We start from the raw sequence: 17,663 nt of genomic DNA, 5'->3' as shown, positions 1-17,663 counted from the left end.
GTAAATTATATTTTTAGTTCTCATAAATGAAAGTCAGCCTCTGAACTCAGAGGAACTGCATGCAAAAGGAATGAGAGCTCCAAAAAAATCAATCAAACACAACAGGAAAACCAAATTAAAAAAATATACACAATATTGATTTAATCCTTACATTTTTGTGTTTCCACTACATTGAGATTTAGAAAAGCCAATGAGCTCGTGCTAAAACTGTCTTTAGTTTTAGGTATATTGCTGAATTCACCTAAGTAAAACAATAATGAACCCAAAAGACAAGTACCTGATTTCCAAGTCAGCAAACAATGATGGATGCAACACTTAGTAGAGCAATAAAAATGGAGTACCAATCTCATTACGGGGTAAAGAATTGTAACAATGAGAAATAAATAAGTGCATGAAGGTTGCAAGAAGTAACACAAGCAATACAAAAGAATGAACCTATTGGTCACACATTAAACTACAAAAGATAAAATTTCAGATTTTGAGCCTTCTAAGTTTGTAACACTCTCGAATGGGGCCAATCATGTCATCAAAAGGGAATAAACATGAGTTTCATTCCAAAAATCTTGAACCCTCCCCTGGACTCCATCCATAACAAGTTTAGTGTACATTACAAAATCATGATACAGCTGTCATTGAAGCAAATTTCCTTGTTGGCTAGTGATATTGAAAGACTTAAACTTAATTATGAAAACATTTTAAGGCCTCATGCATTTAAGAGCATGATGCAGATTATCTTCAATGTACTCCCTCTTCAGCAGGGAAGCTTATGACGAAGATGATCAAGTTGTGTAAGTTTATAACCATCATTCAAGTTGTGTAAGTTGAAGTGTAAACCAGGCATAGAATCTACAACACCTGAATCATGGATCATTCTCCAATTATAGGCACAGATTAGCAAACGCCAACCATCTTCTATCCATTGATGTCTTCAAAAAATTGAGATGGGATCTCAGTGGGGGGCGACAAAGATGACACACATTTGAACTGCTCCATTTATAAAGAAACAACTTAGTTCAAGACACATTGAATTTGATGGTTTGGCATTGGGGCTAATAGATGTTAAAAAACTGAGTTATAGTAAGGGATGAGTGCAAATATACCTTATGTGATTTGTACTTATCCCTGATGGCTGCCAAACTGCATCCTTTTGTGTTCAATTGCAAACTGTGTATAGCAATGACACAATCCTTTAAATCTGATGATTTATAACCGGTGTAGTGTTGTAGAGTTGATGTCTGAGAAAAAAAGTATCAAGCACCATAATATACTCAGTTATGTTCTTTATACTAAAAGAAGGGTATTTAGAACCTATGCTTAACAGTGTTTGAGAGCAGCCACTTACCCAAGGATGGGTCTGTGGACGGAGAGTGAATCTTGCAAGGAATATGACTGAAGCGGCAATGATGGACGGAAAGAATCTTACACATCCATAATCTAATAAGCTTAACTCTGCGAGGTAGTTACCCAGGAACTCCAATACCAGTTCAGAGGTCTGCAAAATTTCAAATTTATGCATTTATCAAAATGTTGTGGCCCCAAAAATACAAAGATTATGTGTCTACCAATGCTGAGACCAACATTCATAGAGCTCAGGTCACCTTGTTTCCCTCTTGAGAAGCTCTATTGAATCGCCTGCTAAGAAACAGATTATGAACAAAATCAGAGTGGGATTAACCACAGAACCAAAACCAGAATATAGACTATAGGCAGGGTCGTAAAAACTACTTGATTGCATAATGTTCAAGCAAGTGAATCAGTGTTTAAAAAACTAACTCTAGATTCATAATTTTTTATCTGACTCCACTTACACAAAAGAAATCCAGAAAGTTCAGTTAGATAATATAGCCAAATATAAAAAGGGGGAATTTACTGAAACATTCCCCTTAATTTCTTTAGAATTACAAAGCAGTCCCAAAGATTTTCTATCTAATGATCGAATCCCACTCTTTCACATTTTTTAATTCCAATGCAACGCCCATTTAGGTGGTCGCATGTTCAAACCTAGATCTTTCATTTTTTATTGAAAGAGTGGTTTGAACATTGGATGGAATCCAAACCGGTTTTCTAATTGAAAGGTTAGGACTTCCGATGTCCAAACAGCTCTTTCACTGAAAAGACATGATTGGATTCGGATTTTGGATGCCCAAATCCAAATGCTTGTTATCTTTCTAGTGAAAGGTTGGCTCAGGCATCTAATGTCCAAACAAACTTCTACTCAAAAAAGAGCCGCAACAATCAAAACAAAGAAACATGATTTCAAGTGTTTCAAAAAAAAATGTTTACTGTATTCAAAATGTAACCTATCAATGGCTTTTTCTTGGACCATATTCAAATACATGTTCTAGACTTGGAATTTAGTGATATATTCAACAAATTCACAATGCCAATGGGGTTATTCAATAAAAAGATTCACTATATTCAAAAGTTAATCTGCTGACTAGGCCCTTTTTTTTTTTTGAGTGAAAGGTGGCTCGGACTTTAAATGTCAAAACTGATGTCTCAATCAAACAGATCCATCCCGACATCCAATATCGAAACCAGTCTTTCACTCAAGACAGAAGACACCACTTCAAACATTGGATGTCCAAACCAAGGTTAAAATGAGAATATAAAGATCACAAAAATGAGGAACTTGAGCATAAAATAGAAAATTTTGACTATTTTCCAATTCCCAATGGGACTTCTCCCCAAATTTCCCTCCAAAAAACAAAATTCATAAATTTTGATTGAAATTTTTACCTGAGAAAGGTCTTAATTGTTGGGCTGCTCATCTCAAAGTTGAGAAACTTGAGTATTTCCCTTTCCATTTGCACCACCTGCATTTTCATACACATGAAGTCCCTATTGAGTTTCTTCTTTCGATGATAGTACAAGTCACAGAATGATACTAAAAAGAGCGATGAGCAGAGAGAGCTAGAGAGAGAGAGAGAGAGAAAGTCACCTCTTCCTTGGTGTAAGAATTGTCGGTTATATAGCAAAAATCTTCAACATGGGGGGGGCTAATCTCTTCATACTTTCTGAGATTGATAAGAAATATATGGAGTAAATAATCTTCCAACTTGTTGCAGTAATTACCAGATTCAAAAGAAAAAAACAAAGTCAGAGAAGAAAATGAAAGATTAGAGGCAGAGAAAGAGAGCTTACGAGGCAATAAGCATGCAAGAAACACCCAAGAGCTGTAGTCTCTGTCTCTTGATTGCATTTGATGAGAGGAATCGATCGATATATGAGATAGTGAGATAAAGAGTATCAGAAATAAGCTTGTACTCCTCTGCAACTTCAACCAGCCAATCCACAAGAATCCCTCTCATGTTAGCTGTTATGTCATTCTGAATGGAATCTATGAAGTTCACCCTTGGCCTCCGCTTCACCTGCACAGAGAAAAGATGGTAAATAACCAACGAACATACAGAGCCTTAATCCCATCAAGATTAAAACCAAAAACCCATTGAAAAAAAGTAACAAAAATATTAATTTTCTCTGCAACAAATCAGATCAATTGATGAACTAGACCCAACTGGACTTGAAAACAAAACCTGCTAATAATATTATTGAAAACAGTGGTATTTTCAGCAATCAAACCAGACAAAGGCATTCCTAGAACCAAATAGGTAGAGAGGGCGCATATCCATCACAGTGAAAGTTTCTAGATCAATAATCAGACGCAGAAATAAAAGGAGAGGCGAAGGCCATCAGAATTTCAACTGAAGAATGCAATCAGACATAAAATTACTCCAAATGTGGAACGATGCCCTAAAACTTGAACTTTTAATAGGTAAATGAAACAAATCAAAACCCAAGGTCAGGGCCCAGCCATTAAACCAACCATATTGCAAGTGTAAAACCATGCCTGAAACCCAAATCTTGGAAAGGAGCACTAAATAAATCAACACCCACTATCAAGGCACACCCGTCCCCAGATCCAGAATCAGTTAAAAAAGATTGCCAGAAAGTAAAGCTTTTCCAAATCCATCAAGGCAAATAAAGGGAAAGCAAAGAAAAATGGAACCAGAAACCAAACCAAAGCTCAAAGAGAGATAGCGAAACCAGGACGAAGAAGCAGAAGAAAGGCTTTAAAAAAAAAAGGATCCAAACCTTTGGGCCAGATAAACCTATTAATGATTAATTTCAGAACCAAATCAGAGTGCAATCAAACCTCAGCTGATCTCAAGTACTGGTAAATATCCGAAGCATAGGCACTACCAAGAATGGGATCCTCAGAAACCAAGTCAACATCAACAGGTTCCTCTCTCTCCTCCGTTCGCAACTTCAAAGGCTTCAAAGAAGCTTTGGGGTCTCCTCCATTTCCAGTGTTGATGTCGGGGAGGACATTACTGAAGTTTTGGAGCTCGCCCAAAGCCACTCTTTTCTTCCGAGCAGGAGGAGGACTGCAGGGTTGCAGAGCAGCGGCAGCTCTCTTCCTCGCTGCTCGCGTTACCCGAACATTGTTCTCTTGATTAGCGGCCATGGATGGTTCCTTCTCTCTCTTCTTCCTTTTCTCTCTCTTCTTCTTCGCTTGGGCCTGGAATTGAAGAGGAGAAGGGCGAGTTTCATTGGGTTGCAGGGGCCTTCTATTTACTCTTGCAGGTTGTGGAGAAAGGGAGGGAGCCCGCTCTTCTTGATTTCAAAATTTTGTTTTGCCCGCTTTCTTTCTTTCAGGTTTTGGTTTTAGATTCGGGGATTTTAGTTGGGGGGAAAGATAGGGAGGGAGGAAGTGCATTTCATTTTCAAGTTTGGATTTTGGGATTTCGGGTGGATTTTGATTATTACGGTCCGAACATTTGGACTTTTTGGGCGTTTGGCCTTTTCTTTTGGACGGTTTCTATCACTTACATGTAGAAATGCATACCCTTAATAATTTACTTTTAAAGTAAAATTTAATCTTAAATTTTAGAAAAGGATGAGGTTTGTCAAGAGTCGAGGCTCTAAACAATCAAATTATAATGCACCTTCAAATAGTATTGAGAAATGTAGTTTTAATATTGGAAATCTTTATGATAGCCTTAAAATATATTTTCCTCTTTAATTATAAATTTAAGAAAAAAGTTTATATAGGTTGTGAACCTTATACCATATAAGTACAGTGCACCTAAAAAACCCACTGGAAAACCCTCAAATCGGTCATCTCCACCTCGAAATTCATAACATTAAAAAAAATGCAATTTTTAGTAGTAAAAATAGTTCATCTTCTAACACGTTATTTGGACCGTCCATTTTCAAGATTTTGAAGCATTTATAAATCTGTTAAATCGTCACCATTTTTGGAACTTTAAATTTCATAATTGGGAGAAACACTAGATTTTCATAACATTACAAGGCTTTGAGGTACACTATACTTCAATAGTATAAGGTTGACACGTTATACAAACCTCACCCAAAATTTAAAGCTTCAAAAATATTGTAGATTGAGCAGATCTATGAGCACTTGAAAATCTTGAAAATTAACAGACAAAAAATGCATTACAAGATGCACTATTTCCAAAACTTGAAATCCAATTTTTTCTGATGTCTAGATGATCAATTTAAAGATATTTGGGCATCAAAACAGCCTCTTTTAATAAATTTTTTGATGTGGGCTCTATTTTGATTGTTTAGAGCCTCGGCTCTATATAAACTTTTCCCTTTAGAAAATATATAATCTATATAATCTAGAAAAATAAATAAATTTTAAAAACTAGAAATGATCTTTTGGAGCAATATTATTTATGGTATAGATCCACACTTTTTTTTAAGGATGGTGTAGATCTCCAAATCCGCATAGTAACAAGTGCGGGCTTGAATGCGCCACACAATTCTCCTTTGGTTTTATGCCATGACTTTATTATCGAAAGGTCTATGTACCCTTCCTCATAGTGGTATTTCACTGTTTGGCTCTTGACACTGTGCATTAATCCTTGGACACGGTTTCTATGAGTTCACGGACTCGCCCGTAGAATGCGGGCCCCTTAATAATTTATTTTAAAAAATAAAATTTGTTTCTAATTTTTAGGGAATATTTAATCTTCAATATGGAGATTATTAATCTGTAAAAGTAAATAAATTTTAAAAAATAGAAATGATATTGTTGAAGAAATTATTTGAACGTTTAATTTTACTTTTTCTTTGGAGGATTATTATTTACAAGACCTAGTTGTGGTGGACGGTGTAGATCTCCAAGCCCGCATGGTAATTGGTGCCCACTTTAAAATATGTAGTTAGACATGAAAATAAATTTTAAAGCCAAAAATTTCCGATAGTGAAATATCTTTCAACATTATTTAAAGGCGCACGTTACTTTGATTGTTTAGGGCCTCAGCCTTATACAAACCACACACAAACATAAAACATGTTTTGATGTCTGAGTGTTTGTGGTCCATTCATTCATTTTATAGTCAATAGAGAATTTGTAAGGAAAAATAAATAATTTTTATAATGGAGAAAAAAGTAAACTGTGAGAGAAAAAAAAGCTAATGTCCAAAAGAACATTAATATTTTTGGGAATAGAAAAAAAATTGAAGAGAATATTAAGAAAAAATGTTTTTCAAATGGATGTGGATGAATATATTGGGTAGTAAAGTGTTTATTTGAGACTAAAACCAAATTCTAAATCAATTGGCGGCGGGATAAAATAAGGATTTATTACTTAATTAAGAATTCAAAGTCAATAGCTAGAAGATGAATAGCATAACAATATAATGATTAAATAAAAATAAAATTATACTAAATAAATATAAATTTAAAAATATACAATGTTGCTTTGAAGAAAGCTTGAAGAAGGGAAGAAGAGAGAGGAAAGCTCTTATAATTCAAAGGGATAGAGAGAGAGAGTGGTGAAAAAACACCTTGAAATACTTAAAGGAAAAAGTTTATATAAAGCCGAGGCTTTAAACAATCAAATTAGAGCCCACCTCAAAATTTTCACTAGAAGATGTTGTTTTGATGCCCAAATATCTTCGAATTAATCATCTCGACATCAAGACGCATGTACATGAAAAAAAATGAATTTCAAGTTTTAGAAATAGTGGATCTTGTAACACATTTTTAGACCGTGAATTTCAAGATTTTAAAATTTTCATAGATCTGCTCGAACTACACTATTTTTTGAAGCTTTAACTGTTATAATTAACGATAAAAATATATTTTAAAACTATCACAAAGATTCCCAACATTGAAACCATATTTCTCAACAATATTTTAAGGTGGGCTCTAATTTGATTAATTAGAGCCTCGGCTCTATACAAACCGCACCCATAACAAAAAGAGGTTCACCCACTTAAGAAAAGCTTTGAAAAACGTTTGTTGTACCTTTCATGAGTCACACATTGGGGAGGTTTAAAACTTTATTAGAGGGACAAGGTTATAAAAGAGGCTTACCCACATAACTCATGAGATGGAGTAGCTTCGCAGCTGCCGAGGAGAGGGATAGTTCCATTGATCACCCCACTTTTAAATAAAAATATAAAAAAAATTTAATAAAAAAATTAAAAGAAATAAAAACAAAATATAAAAAGTAGGAACCGGTCTAACGCAGCTCTCTGATAGAACAGGTCAATTCTATCATACAACTAGCCAGTCTCTTCATAATATAAAAAAAAGTGATCTTCTTGATTCCTAAATAGGGGGAATCAGGTTGATCTTCTTGATTCCTAATATAGATCAAGCGATTCTAATCCAAATTGTCTTTTTTAGAACCATCTTTTATTAGTGTGAAAAATTATTTCTTCATAATATAAAATATAATCTCACTTTTTTCATATTTTATGATGAGGATCTTTTTTTCTTTAGTTTATATACAAAATTGCCTTATTTAGGCACTTAAAGACTTGGAATTGTTGAGAAATATTTCTTCTTTTCCAAGTAAAAGTGGATCCGGATTCAAATGTTGAATCTATAATTTGAAGTGTAAGAGGGATTTGGCACTAGAAGGATCGAACTCATCATTATCATCATCATGACAACCTTTTTCCAACTATTTGAAATTCAGTACATGAGTCTCATTCTACCATTCCACTCTATTAATGATCATATTCTCAGTCATACCACAAGTCGTCATATCTCTTCTAACTACTTCCATTCATGTCTTTTTAAAGTCTTCCCTTGCCTTATTAGAGCCTTCCACCTGAAGCAAATCGCCATTTCTTACTACGTGTTATTCTAAGTCAACACTACTCATGATCTGATTGCCTAAGTTTATTTTCCCTCATCGTTTTGCTTATTGAAACCATCATTATGTTTCCTTGAATGTATTCATTTTGAATTATATCCTTGCTTGTCTTGGTAATCATCCATCTCAACATCTTCATCTCAGCTATACTTATTTAATGAATACATTGTTTCTTCACTGCCTAGTATTTCATCTCAAAAAACACGGCTAGTCTTACATCAATCCTATAGAACTTCTCTTCAATTTATTGGTATGCGATAATTGCATAAGACTCTAAAAGTATATCACCACTTTATCCATCTAATTCTAATTCTATGTACTATATCTTCCTCAATCTCTCCAATTTTATGGATTATGGTTTGTGCACAAATCTACACTAATCTTTGAGTGAGATCAACTCAAATTCATGTAAAACAAGTTGAAATTCATGAGATCGACAGAGAAGTGGGGCTGCTCAAATTATGAATCGGATTCTTTTTTAGATCTACCGGCAGTGTTAGGTGTAAATTCCACCAGTTAGATATTTAAAATGCTTAAAATTCTTATTAAAATTCCTAAAATATTAAATAAAATTAAAATGAAACTTTGAACATGTTGGCAATGCACAATGGAATGAGATGACTGAATGTAGCAAGAAAGGAACAAAAGAAGTTTTTGGAGAATCTAGAGGGAAAAAAAATTTCAATAAGGAAACTTAGTGATACAGTGACGAGGTGCGGAAGGACATTAGCGACAAACATTCATGTTATAGAGCTTGGCAGAGTAATAGAACAATCAAAACTTAAAAAAATATAAAAATGCGAAGAAAAATGCTAAACAAATAGCAAGTAAAGTTAAGCGTAAGGCAGATGATAATTAATACAATAAATTGGAAACAAGAAATTGTGAAAAAGATATCTTCAAATTAACAAAAATAAGAGAGAAAAAGTGTAGGAACTTAAACCATATAAGATACATTAAGAGTGAGGATAAAATGATCTTGGTAAATGATGATGAGGTCAATGAAGGGTGAGGAGTCTATTTTAAAAAATTATTATTGACGAACACAATGGGAATATAGTGGTATAAGGGACTGTTGGTACTAGTGGCAACGGAGGTCATAGGTTCATTCGTAGGATTCAGATGTCGAAAGTAAACGAATCTTTGAAAATGATGAAGATAAGAAAAGCTTTATGACCAGATGGTAGCCCGATAGAGGTTTGTAAGTGCATGAGGGAAATTGCTATTGACTGGTTGACAAAGGTGTTCAACAAGACATTTAGAACAAAGAAAATACCAGACAAATAGATGAAAAGTATTGTGGTACCAATTTACAAGAACAAAGGAGCCAGACCGAATTATGCAAACTATTGAGGGATCAATCTTATGACCCATACTATGAAGCTTTAGGAGAGAGTTAATAAACAACGACTAAGGCATGAAACAAATGTATCTGAAGACCAAATTGGTTTATGCCAAGAAGGTCAAGACCATAAGCTATTTTCTTAATTAAACAGCTGATTGAGAAGTTTAAGGTGATGGGAAAAGACATCCACATGGTCCTTATTGATATAGAAAAAGCGTATAATACAGTACCTCAAGATTTGATTTGGCGGGTGCTGAAAAATAAATGCATCTCTAGACACTACATCGGCTTGGTGAAAGATATGTATGATGGAGAACTAACTAATGTATGAACAACTAGTAGAAAGACGAATGAATTTTCAGTGACAATATATCTATATCAAGGGCTCAGAATTGATCTCGTACCTCTTTATCTTAGCTATGGACGACTTAACTAAGCATTTACACGAAGAGGTACCGTAGCTCATGTTGTTCGCAAATAACATAGTTCTGATTGATGAGACCCAAAATGGCATCAATAGTAAGTTAGAACTATGAAGGGATGCTTCAGAATCCAAAGGTTTTAAAATTAGTCAGACTAAGACAGAGTATATGGAGTGCAAGTTTAGTAATAGTAGAAATAGACACGGGGAAGTAGTTAAGATTGACGGTCAAGAGTACTAAAAATATTGCATTTTCGATATCTTGGGTCAATAATCCTTGAAAATAGAAAGATCGAGGAAGATGTCGCACACATAATTAAAGGAGGGTGGGCGAAGTGGAGAATGCAACTAGAATTTTATGTGATCGACATATACCAATGAGGCTATAGGGCAAGTTCTATAGGATAGTGGTGAGACCAACTTTCTCTATGGGGGAGAATGTAGGGTGGACAAAAAACAATAGTGTAGCAGATATGAGGATGTTGAGATGGATGAGTTGCAAAACAAGAAGGGACAGAATTTGAAATAAATCTATTCAAGAAAATTTAGGCGTGGCACCAATAGGCAATAAAATGAGAGTGAATAAACTTAGGTGGTCTGGCCATGTGCGGCGCCGATTAAGTACAACACCTGTTAGGAGCTGCGAGTCAATTCAAGTGGAAGGACTGAAAAGGGTAAGAGATGGGCCTAAAAAGACGGGGTTGAAAGTAGTTCGAAAAAATATGAGGACTTATGGCATCACTAAGAATATAACCTTTAATAAAGTAGAATGAAGAACGAAAGTTCATGTCGTCGACCCCAATTAATTGGAAAAAGGCTAAAATGATGATGATAATGATATAAAAAAATTAAAATATCATAGAAATAAAAAATTTAAAATAGAAAGAAAAATAATACTGACCTCAAAGGACCTGAAACTTGGAGTTTCGAGCTCAGATTAGGTTGCCATTTGCCACCATATCCTTTTGTTGAATGCAGAGTAATAGAACAATCAAAACTTAGAAAAAAATATAAAAATGCTAAGTCTCGAAAAATGTCCGAAGTGATAGTCAACATGAACCATACTAACTTTGAGTAAGTTATTTTTCCTTGAGGCTACCATAATGCTACCCTGGACACCAGTGTGGCCATCTTTGCTTTTAGACATTTTCTTTTATGCTTGGTTTTCAATTGAATGGTAATTTAATTTAGAAAATAAATGTTGGTGATGAAGATCTGGCTAATTGAACTCCTTTTCACCTTTAAATTCTAAAATCTAGGAACTTCAGGTTCAGGTTGAGATTTTTTGGAAGCAATGGGTCGTCTTCTTTCATAAAATGGGATTTCGAAGGATTTCATAATAGCATTCAGGAACTAACAGTAGTGGAAATATCATGTCCAAGCCTTTTTAGAAACTCCTTCATTTTGAAAACATTTTAGAAAATTTTGAAAATAGGGAGAAAATTTTTGAAACACAGGGTTTTGGGATACAATTTTAACCAAGAAATTAAGATTTATAAAAAACTAACAAACATATAGGGGGAAATTTGAAATTAGAGTGAAATTTTAGAAATAAAAAATAAAAAAATAGGTCTAGTTTGATTAGCATTTTAAGCTCATGCAACCATGGAGCCCTCTAAGTAGTTTTACATTGTGCAATGATGGACGTATCTTTGTACGTACCCCCGCTCTTTTATGTCTCACGGATTTGATGCTAAACTAAGCTTGGATTCTCGATCTTTTTTGGTCATACAAGTGAGACATATTTTGTCTCGACTCTTTTACGTCACATTAGTTTGATGTTTTGACTAAATTTTGAGATTGATTCCTTAATCTTTTTACATCATACGAGATAAACGTTATTGATTATGAGTTTGGAAATTTTTCGCGAGTAGTTTCAACTCGTACCACTACAGAGCATTTTCTATTTTGATTTGAGATTTGAGATGAATTCTTAGAGCATGTGTGAGCAGTTTAGGCTTGTGCCACCTTGGAGCTCTTAGAGTTTATGATTGGATTTGAGAAGATTAGTTTTTCTTTTATTTTATTTTTTCTTCTTTTAGGGATGAGTTGTTGAGATTATGTAGCCATTTAAAGGCCTTATGAGATTATGTAAACTATGACTATAATATTGTGATAGCTCTAGTGGGAGTGTGGTCTAGATGGACTCTGTTTCATGGTCCAGGGTGGACTGTGAGGCAATACTAATGCCAAGACTCACCTAAGCCTTGATTGGCTATGATTCAAGGTACTGTCTAAAACATGTGGCCCTGGGCATTTGAGTACAATTGATAGGGGTTTATATTTGGAGTTATCCTTTGATGAGGTCGGAGTTGTGCCCAAGGATAGTCGACCAGGGGACATGGTGTGATCCTTGTTTGTGATGGGTGGTCGGAGAGGACAAGGATCAAAATCCTTATTATTATCATCACATGGCATATACATTAGATAACCATCCAAAAAGCAACCCTTTGATTAAGGGTGTGTGTTGCGTACATGTGCCGAAGAGATGACTCCCAGTAACACTAGATTATATTGGAATGGGCCATTGACTTGTCCTTAAGGAGGGACCTATAATCCATAGACTCCGATTGTGTCTTTTGCATTTATTGACTGATTTTGATAATCTAATCATGAAACATTGTGAAGGATTGTGGGTCATGGGAACTATTGGGTTAGTTTAAAAAGGTGCAGTGAGATATCTAGAAAGGTTGGAGTAATCAATATATTTGTTATTCCTACCTATATAGATCCAATTCCCATAATATTTTCTTAAATGTATTTTAATTATTTTTAAATAATTAAAATATTTTTTTGGACCTATTTGGGTCTTTTATTTGATTGAAAAATAATTTTTAAATAGGAAAAATAAAAAATTTGAATTTATTTTAATTAGAGAGAAAAATAAAATATGAAGTGTCTTTATAAAAATTTATTTTAATATCTCAAAATGTTGTTTATTATGTTGGGGCCCCATTGGGATTATTTTGGGCCCACCACATGTGATGACGAGGGGCCCATAAGGGCCTCATATGAGTGGGATGCCCCGCTTCCCCCTATTTTTTTCCTATTTTGGTGGCTTGTGAAAGAAGTCATGTACCTTGTTTGAAATTTATGGAAACTATTATGCAGATATTTTGATTGATTTAATATGGGAAAGTGTAAGAGAACAAATGAAATTTATTTTCATAATGATAATATATTCTCTACATAATTTTTTATGGGAATATAGTTATGAAAATTGACGGGATAGTACTTCCATCTCATTCCATTTAATCATGATGACTGATCTAAAGAACGAATTGGTGAATATCTTCATCCTTTGATTGGAGTAGTTGGTGGGTTTTTCTTGCTTCTTGATGTTGATTGCCCCACCGTCGATGGGGTCTTGAACGACCATTTTGAGATACATGCAGTCTTGAGTGTTGTGAGCATGGTTCATATGTCACTTGCACCATCGAGATTTATCTGTGTGACTGCAAACGATGGCTCAATTTACACCAAAAGGTAAACCATGTTCTTTTTTAAGGAGCATGTCAAGAACATTTTCCAAATGACTCCTTGAGAGGTTTGAAATGGATTTATGAGAGAGGCCTTCTACTGTTGTTATTATTGGTATTGTTACCTCGAGTGTGGTTTTTCTTATTTTGAGCATTTTGCTGACTCTTCTGGACCAATTCCTGATGATTTCATTGACTAGGCTGTTGTTATTGGTATTATTGTTGTTGTTCATGCGATTATTCGTGACACTCTTGTTCTAGGTAAGTGTTCTATTAGCCGCGACCTTTTAAGACCTCTCAATCAAGGCAACCCTTTCAAGCATGGAATCCATCAACACCTTTTGGGGCCTTTCATACAAGGCCCTTTCAAGCATGGAATCAAATGAGAAGGGAGGAATGACTTTGCTAAAAAAAGGTCATGTATTCGGGTAGTGCATTTTATACAGCCATGCTGACTTTCAGCAGTTCAATAGAGCAGCCTCTACAACTCTCAAAGCTGCAGTTTGAAAACAAGTGTTGTATACTTTGAATGGATTGCCTGGGTTCTGCCTCATGTTCGACAACTCCCTTAGAGGGATGGGCTTTGCTTTGACCCTTGGTAACACGAGATAAAATTTGAAACATTCGTTAGGTGTCAAAGATGGGGAATTTTACATTATGTCGCGATGCCATTCAAGGGGGTCTCCTTAAGCATATGCACAAATAGGAGGTAGGCCTTCACATGAGTTTTAGGATTCACTTTTCAAATGAATTTGTTAGGAAAATCTGGGATGACAAAGTTGAGTGGAAGAACCTTTATGTCTCCTAAGGCCTCCTCGATGTATTTCTTTTGAGGGTATCATGTACGCCTAACCTAACCAGAGTCCCAATGCGGGTTTTCATCTGTTGCTCTATATTGGCTAGTTTGGCAGTCGGGATTAGAGATAAACCCTATGTATCATCGGCTAGTGTAAGAGTTGTTCGGTGGTAATACTGAGCAAACTGATGGGCTCAAGACATGAGTTGAGCTAGTGGGGCTTCTATGGGCTGGTAAACATGTTGAACTGACTGATTGGGCTGGACTACCGAAGCTGATGGCCTAGCCATAAGGTCCACCTTATGAGCGGGTTGAATCGAGTTCTTAGATAGGACCTGGTCTAGGTTAGGTGTTATAGGGTATATTTTGACATTTGTATCCCTAGTGTGAATAAGGAGGAAGCTAATTGCGACCTAGGCCCACGGGTACCAAAATGCCTGTCAAATCATTCGAATGATTCTGGACCATTATGAGGCCAATTTACCTAAAAGGGTAGGTTATACACTATTCTGGTGCACCCTCGGTGAACCAATTTCCATTTATGGAAACTGTCTTATGATTTCGAGGTCACCTTAAAAAAGCCATAACTTCTCCATCTTAAGTTGAACCGAGCCCAAATTTTAGGAGATTCTTCGTCTCATCGACGCGCACATTTTGATATATGGCATAACCCGAGACAGAAGAAATCCTAGAGAGAAGCAGCTCAAGATACTTATGTATTGTAGATTTTTGTAAGAAGGAGATCCCCTCAATCAAAAAGTCATATCACGAAGCCTTGACCTTGGATCGACTTGAAAATGAGTTCGTTGCGACCGTGACGTTGAAGGCTTCAATCCGAAGTAAACATCATATGTGATGAACGACTGAAAATGTTGTATTTTGAGGTTACAAGAACATGTATTTTCCAGCAACCAGAATCCATATTACGACAACTTCAGATTAGGTCATCAAATCGAGTCATTCTTGTCACAAAACGATCATGGCAGCTTCCCCGTTGATCTATGATAGAAGGATCGAACCAAAACTTCAAGAAATTGACAAGATCTGAGATTTAAGACTGCGAGTTACCCATCTTTTGTCTGATTTTGTCAAGAGTTCAAAACTTCGATTAAAGAATTAAGTGATATGCCAAAATGATTGCCTCATCAAGATCATCACTTTTGCAGCATTATTTTTGCTGGAAGGACCCTAAATTAGCCACGAATCATCACCATAGCCCATGGCAACTTTGGGGACCATCTCGTCATTTGCAAGATTGTGGGTAGGGGTAAAATGGTCATTTTCTCCCAAAAATGGGATTAATTTTAAATCATGAAAAATATAATATTCAACTGTTTCAAGAAGATGCTATATAATCATTTATAACCCTAAGATCAGAAAGCTAATGAGACCATAAGTTCCAAAGCTAAAAAATTATTGAAATTGGCTTGAGTTTCCCTTGGTTTACCATATTTTTGTCTCTACCCCTTTCCCTAACTAGAGGAGAGAGAAATGTTTCCCCACAACCCACTGCCCCTAGAATTTCTCACTCCCCACCATGAACTCCTCACTTCCCACTTCCAACCTAACCCTCGGTCAGGTTCAAGGGCCAAACGAGGTAACCCCTCATCTCTTTCTCTCTCTTTCCCTCTCTTTTCTCTCTCTCCTTTCCTTTCCTTCTCTTTTCTCGCTCTTTATCTCTCTCGTTAATCCTCTCATTCTCTCCCTCTTTCTCTCTCTTCCTTTCGTCTCTTTCTTCTTCTCTCCCCTCTCCTCTCTTTCTTCCCTTCTCTCATTCTCTCTCTTTCGTCTCTCCCTTCTCTTTCTTTCCTTGTCTCTCTTCTTCTCCCCCTCTCTTCTCTGTCCCTCTCTCTCCCTCGACCCAGTCGAGCTGACGGCTAAGCTGCTGGCCCGCTTCTCTCCTCTCTTTCTCTCTCCCCACACATAAGCTGCCGACCGTCCTCTCTTTCTCCTTCTCTTTCTTACTCTCTCTCCCTCTCTCATTACGCTCAACTAGGCCGATGGCTCTCTCATTCTCTCTCTCACTCTTTCACTCTCCTTCTCTCCCTTCACCGCCTGTTCCGGCGACTAAGCTGCCGCCTACCTCCCTTTCTCATTCTCTTTCTCACTTACTCTCTCTCCCTACCCCCAACTGAGCCGTCAGCCCGCCCCTCTTTCGTCTTCTTCTCTCTCTCTCTCTCTCTCTCCCTCCCTCCCTCCCTTTCACTCACCCAACCGTGCTGACGGCTAAGCTGTTGGCCCCTCTCTCCTTGCTTTCTCTTTTCTCTCTCTTTCTATCTCTCCTCTTCACTCTCTCGCTCTCTCTCCCTCGTTCTATCTCTTCCTCTTCTTTTTTCTCTCTCTCCCTTGAGCTCTCTCTCTTCCTTGCCCTCACTCTCTCTCTATTTGTCTCTCTCTTCTTCTCTCTCCCTTTAGTCTCTCTCTCCCTCTCTCCCTTGTTTTTTCTCTCTTCCTCGCTCTCTCCCTCGATCTCTCTTCCTTTCTTCACTCTTTCTCACTCTCTCTCTTCCTCTCTCTCTCCCTTCCTTCGGTCTCTCTCTCCCTTGTTCTTTCTCTTCATCACTCTCTCTCGCTCTCTCTCCCTCCCTTTGGTCTCTCTCGACCTCTCTCCCCCTCCCTTTGGTCTCTCTTGCCCTCTCTCCTCTCTCTCTTCATCTCTCTTACTCTCTCTCCCTTCTGTCTCTCTCTCTCTCTTTCTCCTTTATTCTTTCTCTCTCTTCCTCGCTCTCTCTCTCTCCCTTTGGTCTATCTTTCTCCTCTCTTTCTCTCTCGCTCTCTCTTTCTTTCTTTTCTTGCTATCTGTCTCTCTCTTTTCTCTCTTGCTCTCTTTCCTCTTTGCTCCCTTGCTCTCTCTTCCTCACTCTCTCTTTCTCTCTCTCACGATCTCCCTCTTTCTTTTTTCTTTGCTGACTCTCTTTTCTCTCTCCTCTTTGCTTATCTACTCTCTCTTCCTCGCTCTCTCTATCTTTTCTTTCTTCCTTGCTCTCTCTTAGTCACTCTCCTTTTTGCTCTCCCTTCATCACTCTCTCTCCCCCTCGCTCCCTCTCTCTCCCTCTCTCATTTCTAGCTGTCCTCTCTCTCTCTCTCTTCCTCGCTACCGCTCTCTCCCTCTCTCCTTTCTTGCTCTTCTTCTCTCTCTTCTTTCTCTCTCTCCCTCCTCTTTGATCCCCTTCTCTCTTTTTGTCTCTTTCTTGCTCTCTTTATCTTCTTCTCTCTCCCTCTCTTTCTCTCCCCTCATTCTCAGACACACTCTCTCATTCTCCTCTTTCCTTTCTCTGTCCCCTCTCTCTATCATTCTCTTTTCTCTCTCTCATTCTCTTCACTATTTCTGTCTCCCTCTTCTTACAGTTTCCCCTTCTATCTCTTCTAAGCTCCACCCCTTTTTCGCCTCGACTCTTTACTTCCTCAACTTTTATTTTATCTCATCTACTATAATGATATCCTTATCTTGAACACATGAATAATCTTTTAGAATATTT

The 17,663-nt window shown here is 36.8% G+C and overlaps 1 protein-coding gene across 2 annotated transcripts; it reads right to left on the bottom strand.

Annotated features, from left to right (window-relative positions):
- Positions 1 to 523: 523 nt before the first annotated feature.
- On the bottom strand, positions 524 to 4,735 carry LOC18424623 (cyclin-A3-1). Of its 2 annotated transcripts, none has more exons than XM_020676598.2 (8): positions 4,157 to 4,735; positions 3,145 to 3,371; positions 2,942 to 3,017; positions 2,740 to 2,816; positions 1,599 to 1,635; positions 1,343 to 1,492; positions 1,101 to 1,235; positions 524 to 984 (listed from the first exon to the last, which is right to left on the bottom strand). In XM_020676598.2, exons 1-8 carry the CDS (start codon positions 4,466 to 4,468, stop codon positions 913 to 915), a joined length of 1,086 nt encoding a protein of 361 aa, XP_020532257.1. In that variant the 5' UTR covers positions 4,469 to 4,735; the 3' UTR covers positions 524 to 912. The 2 variants fall into 2 exon arrangements, with proteins under 2 accessions (XP_020532257.1, XP_011629119.1); XM_011630817.3 differs by having other exon boundaries at positions 1,599 to 1,632.
- Between the last annotated feature and the right edge of the window lie 12,928 nt (positions 4,736 to 17,663).

This window comes from Amborella trichopoda, chromosome 12 (genome assembly GCF_054954075.1).
Source record: "Amborella trichopoda isolate Santa Cruz 75 chromosome 12, AtrichopodaSantaCruz75HAP2 v2.0, whole genome shotgun sequence".
Classification (NCBI taxonomy): Eukaryota; Viridiplantae; Streptophyta; class Magnoliopsida; order Amborellales; family Amborellaceae; genus Amborella; species Amborella trichopoda.
This window is presented reverse-complemented; position numbering and strand designations above follow the sequence as displayed.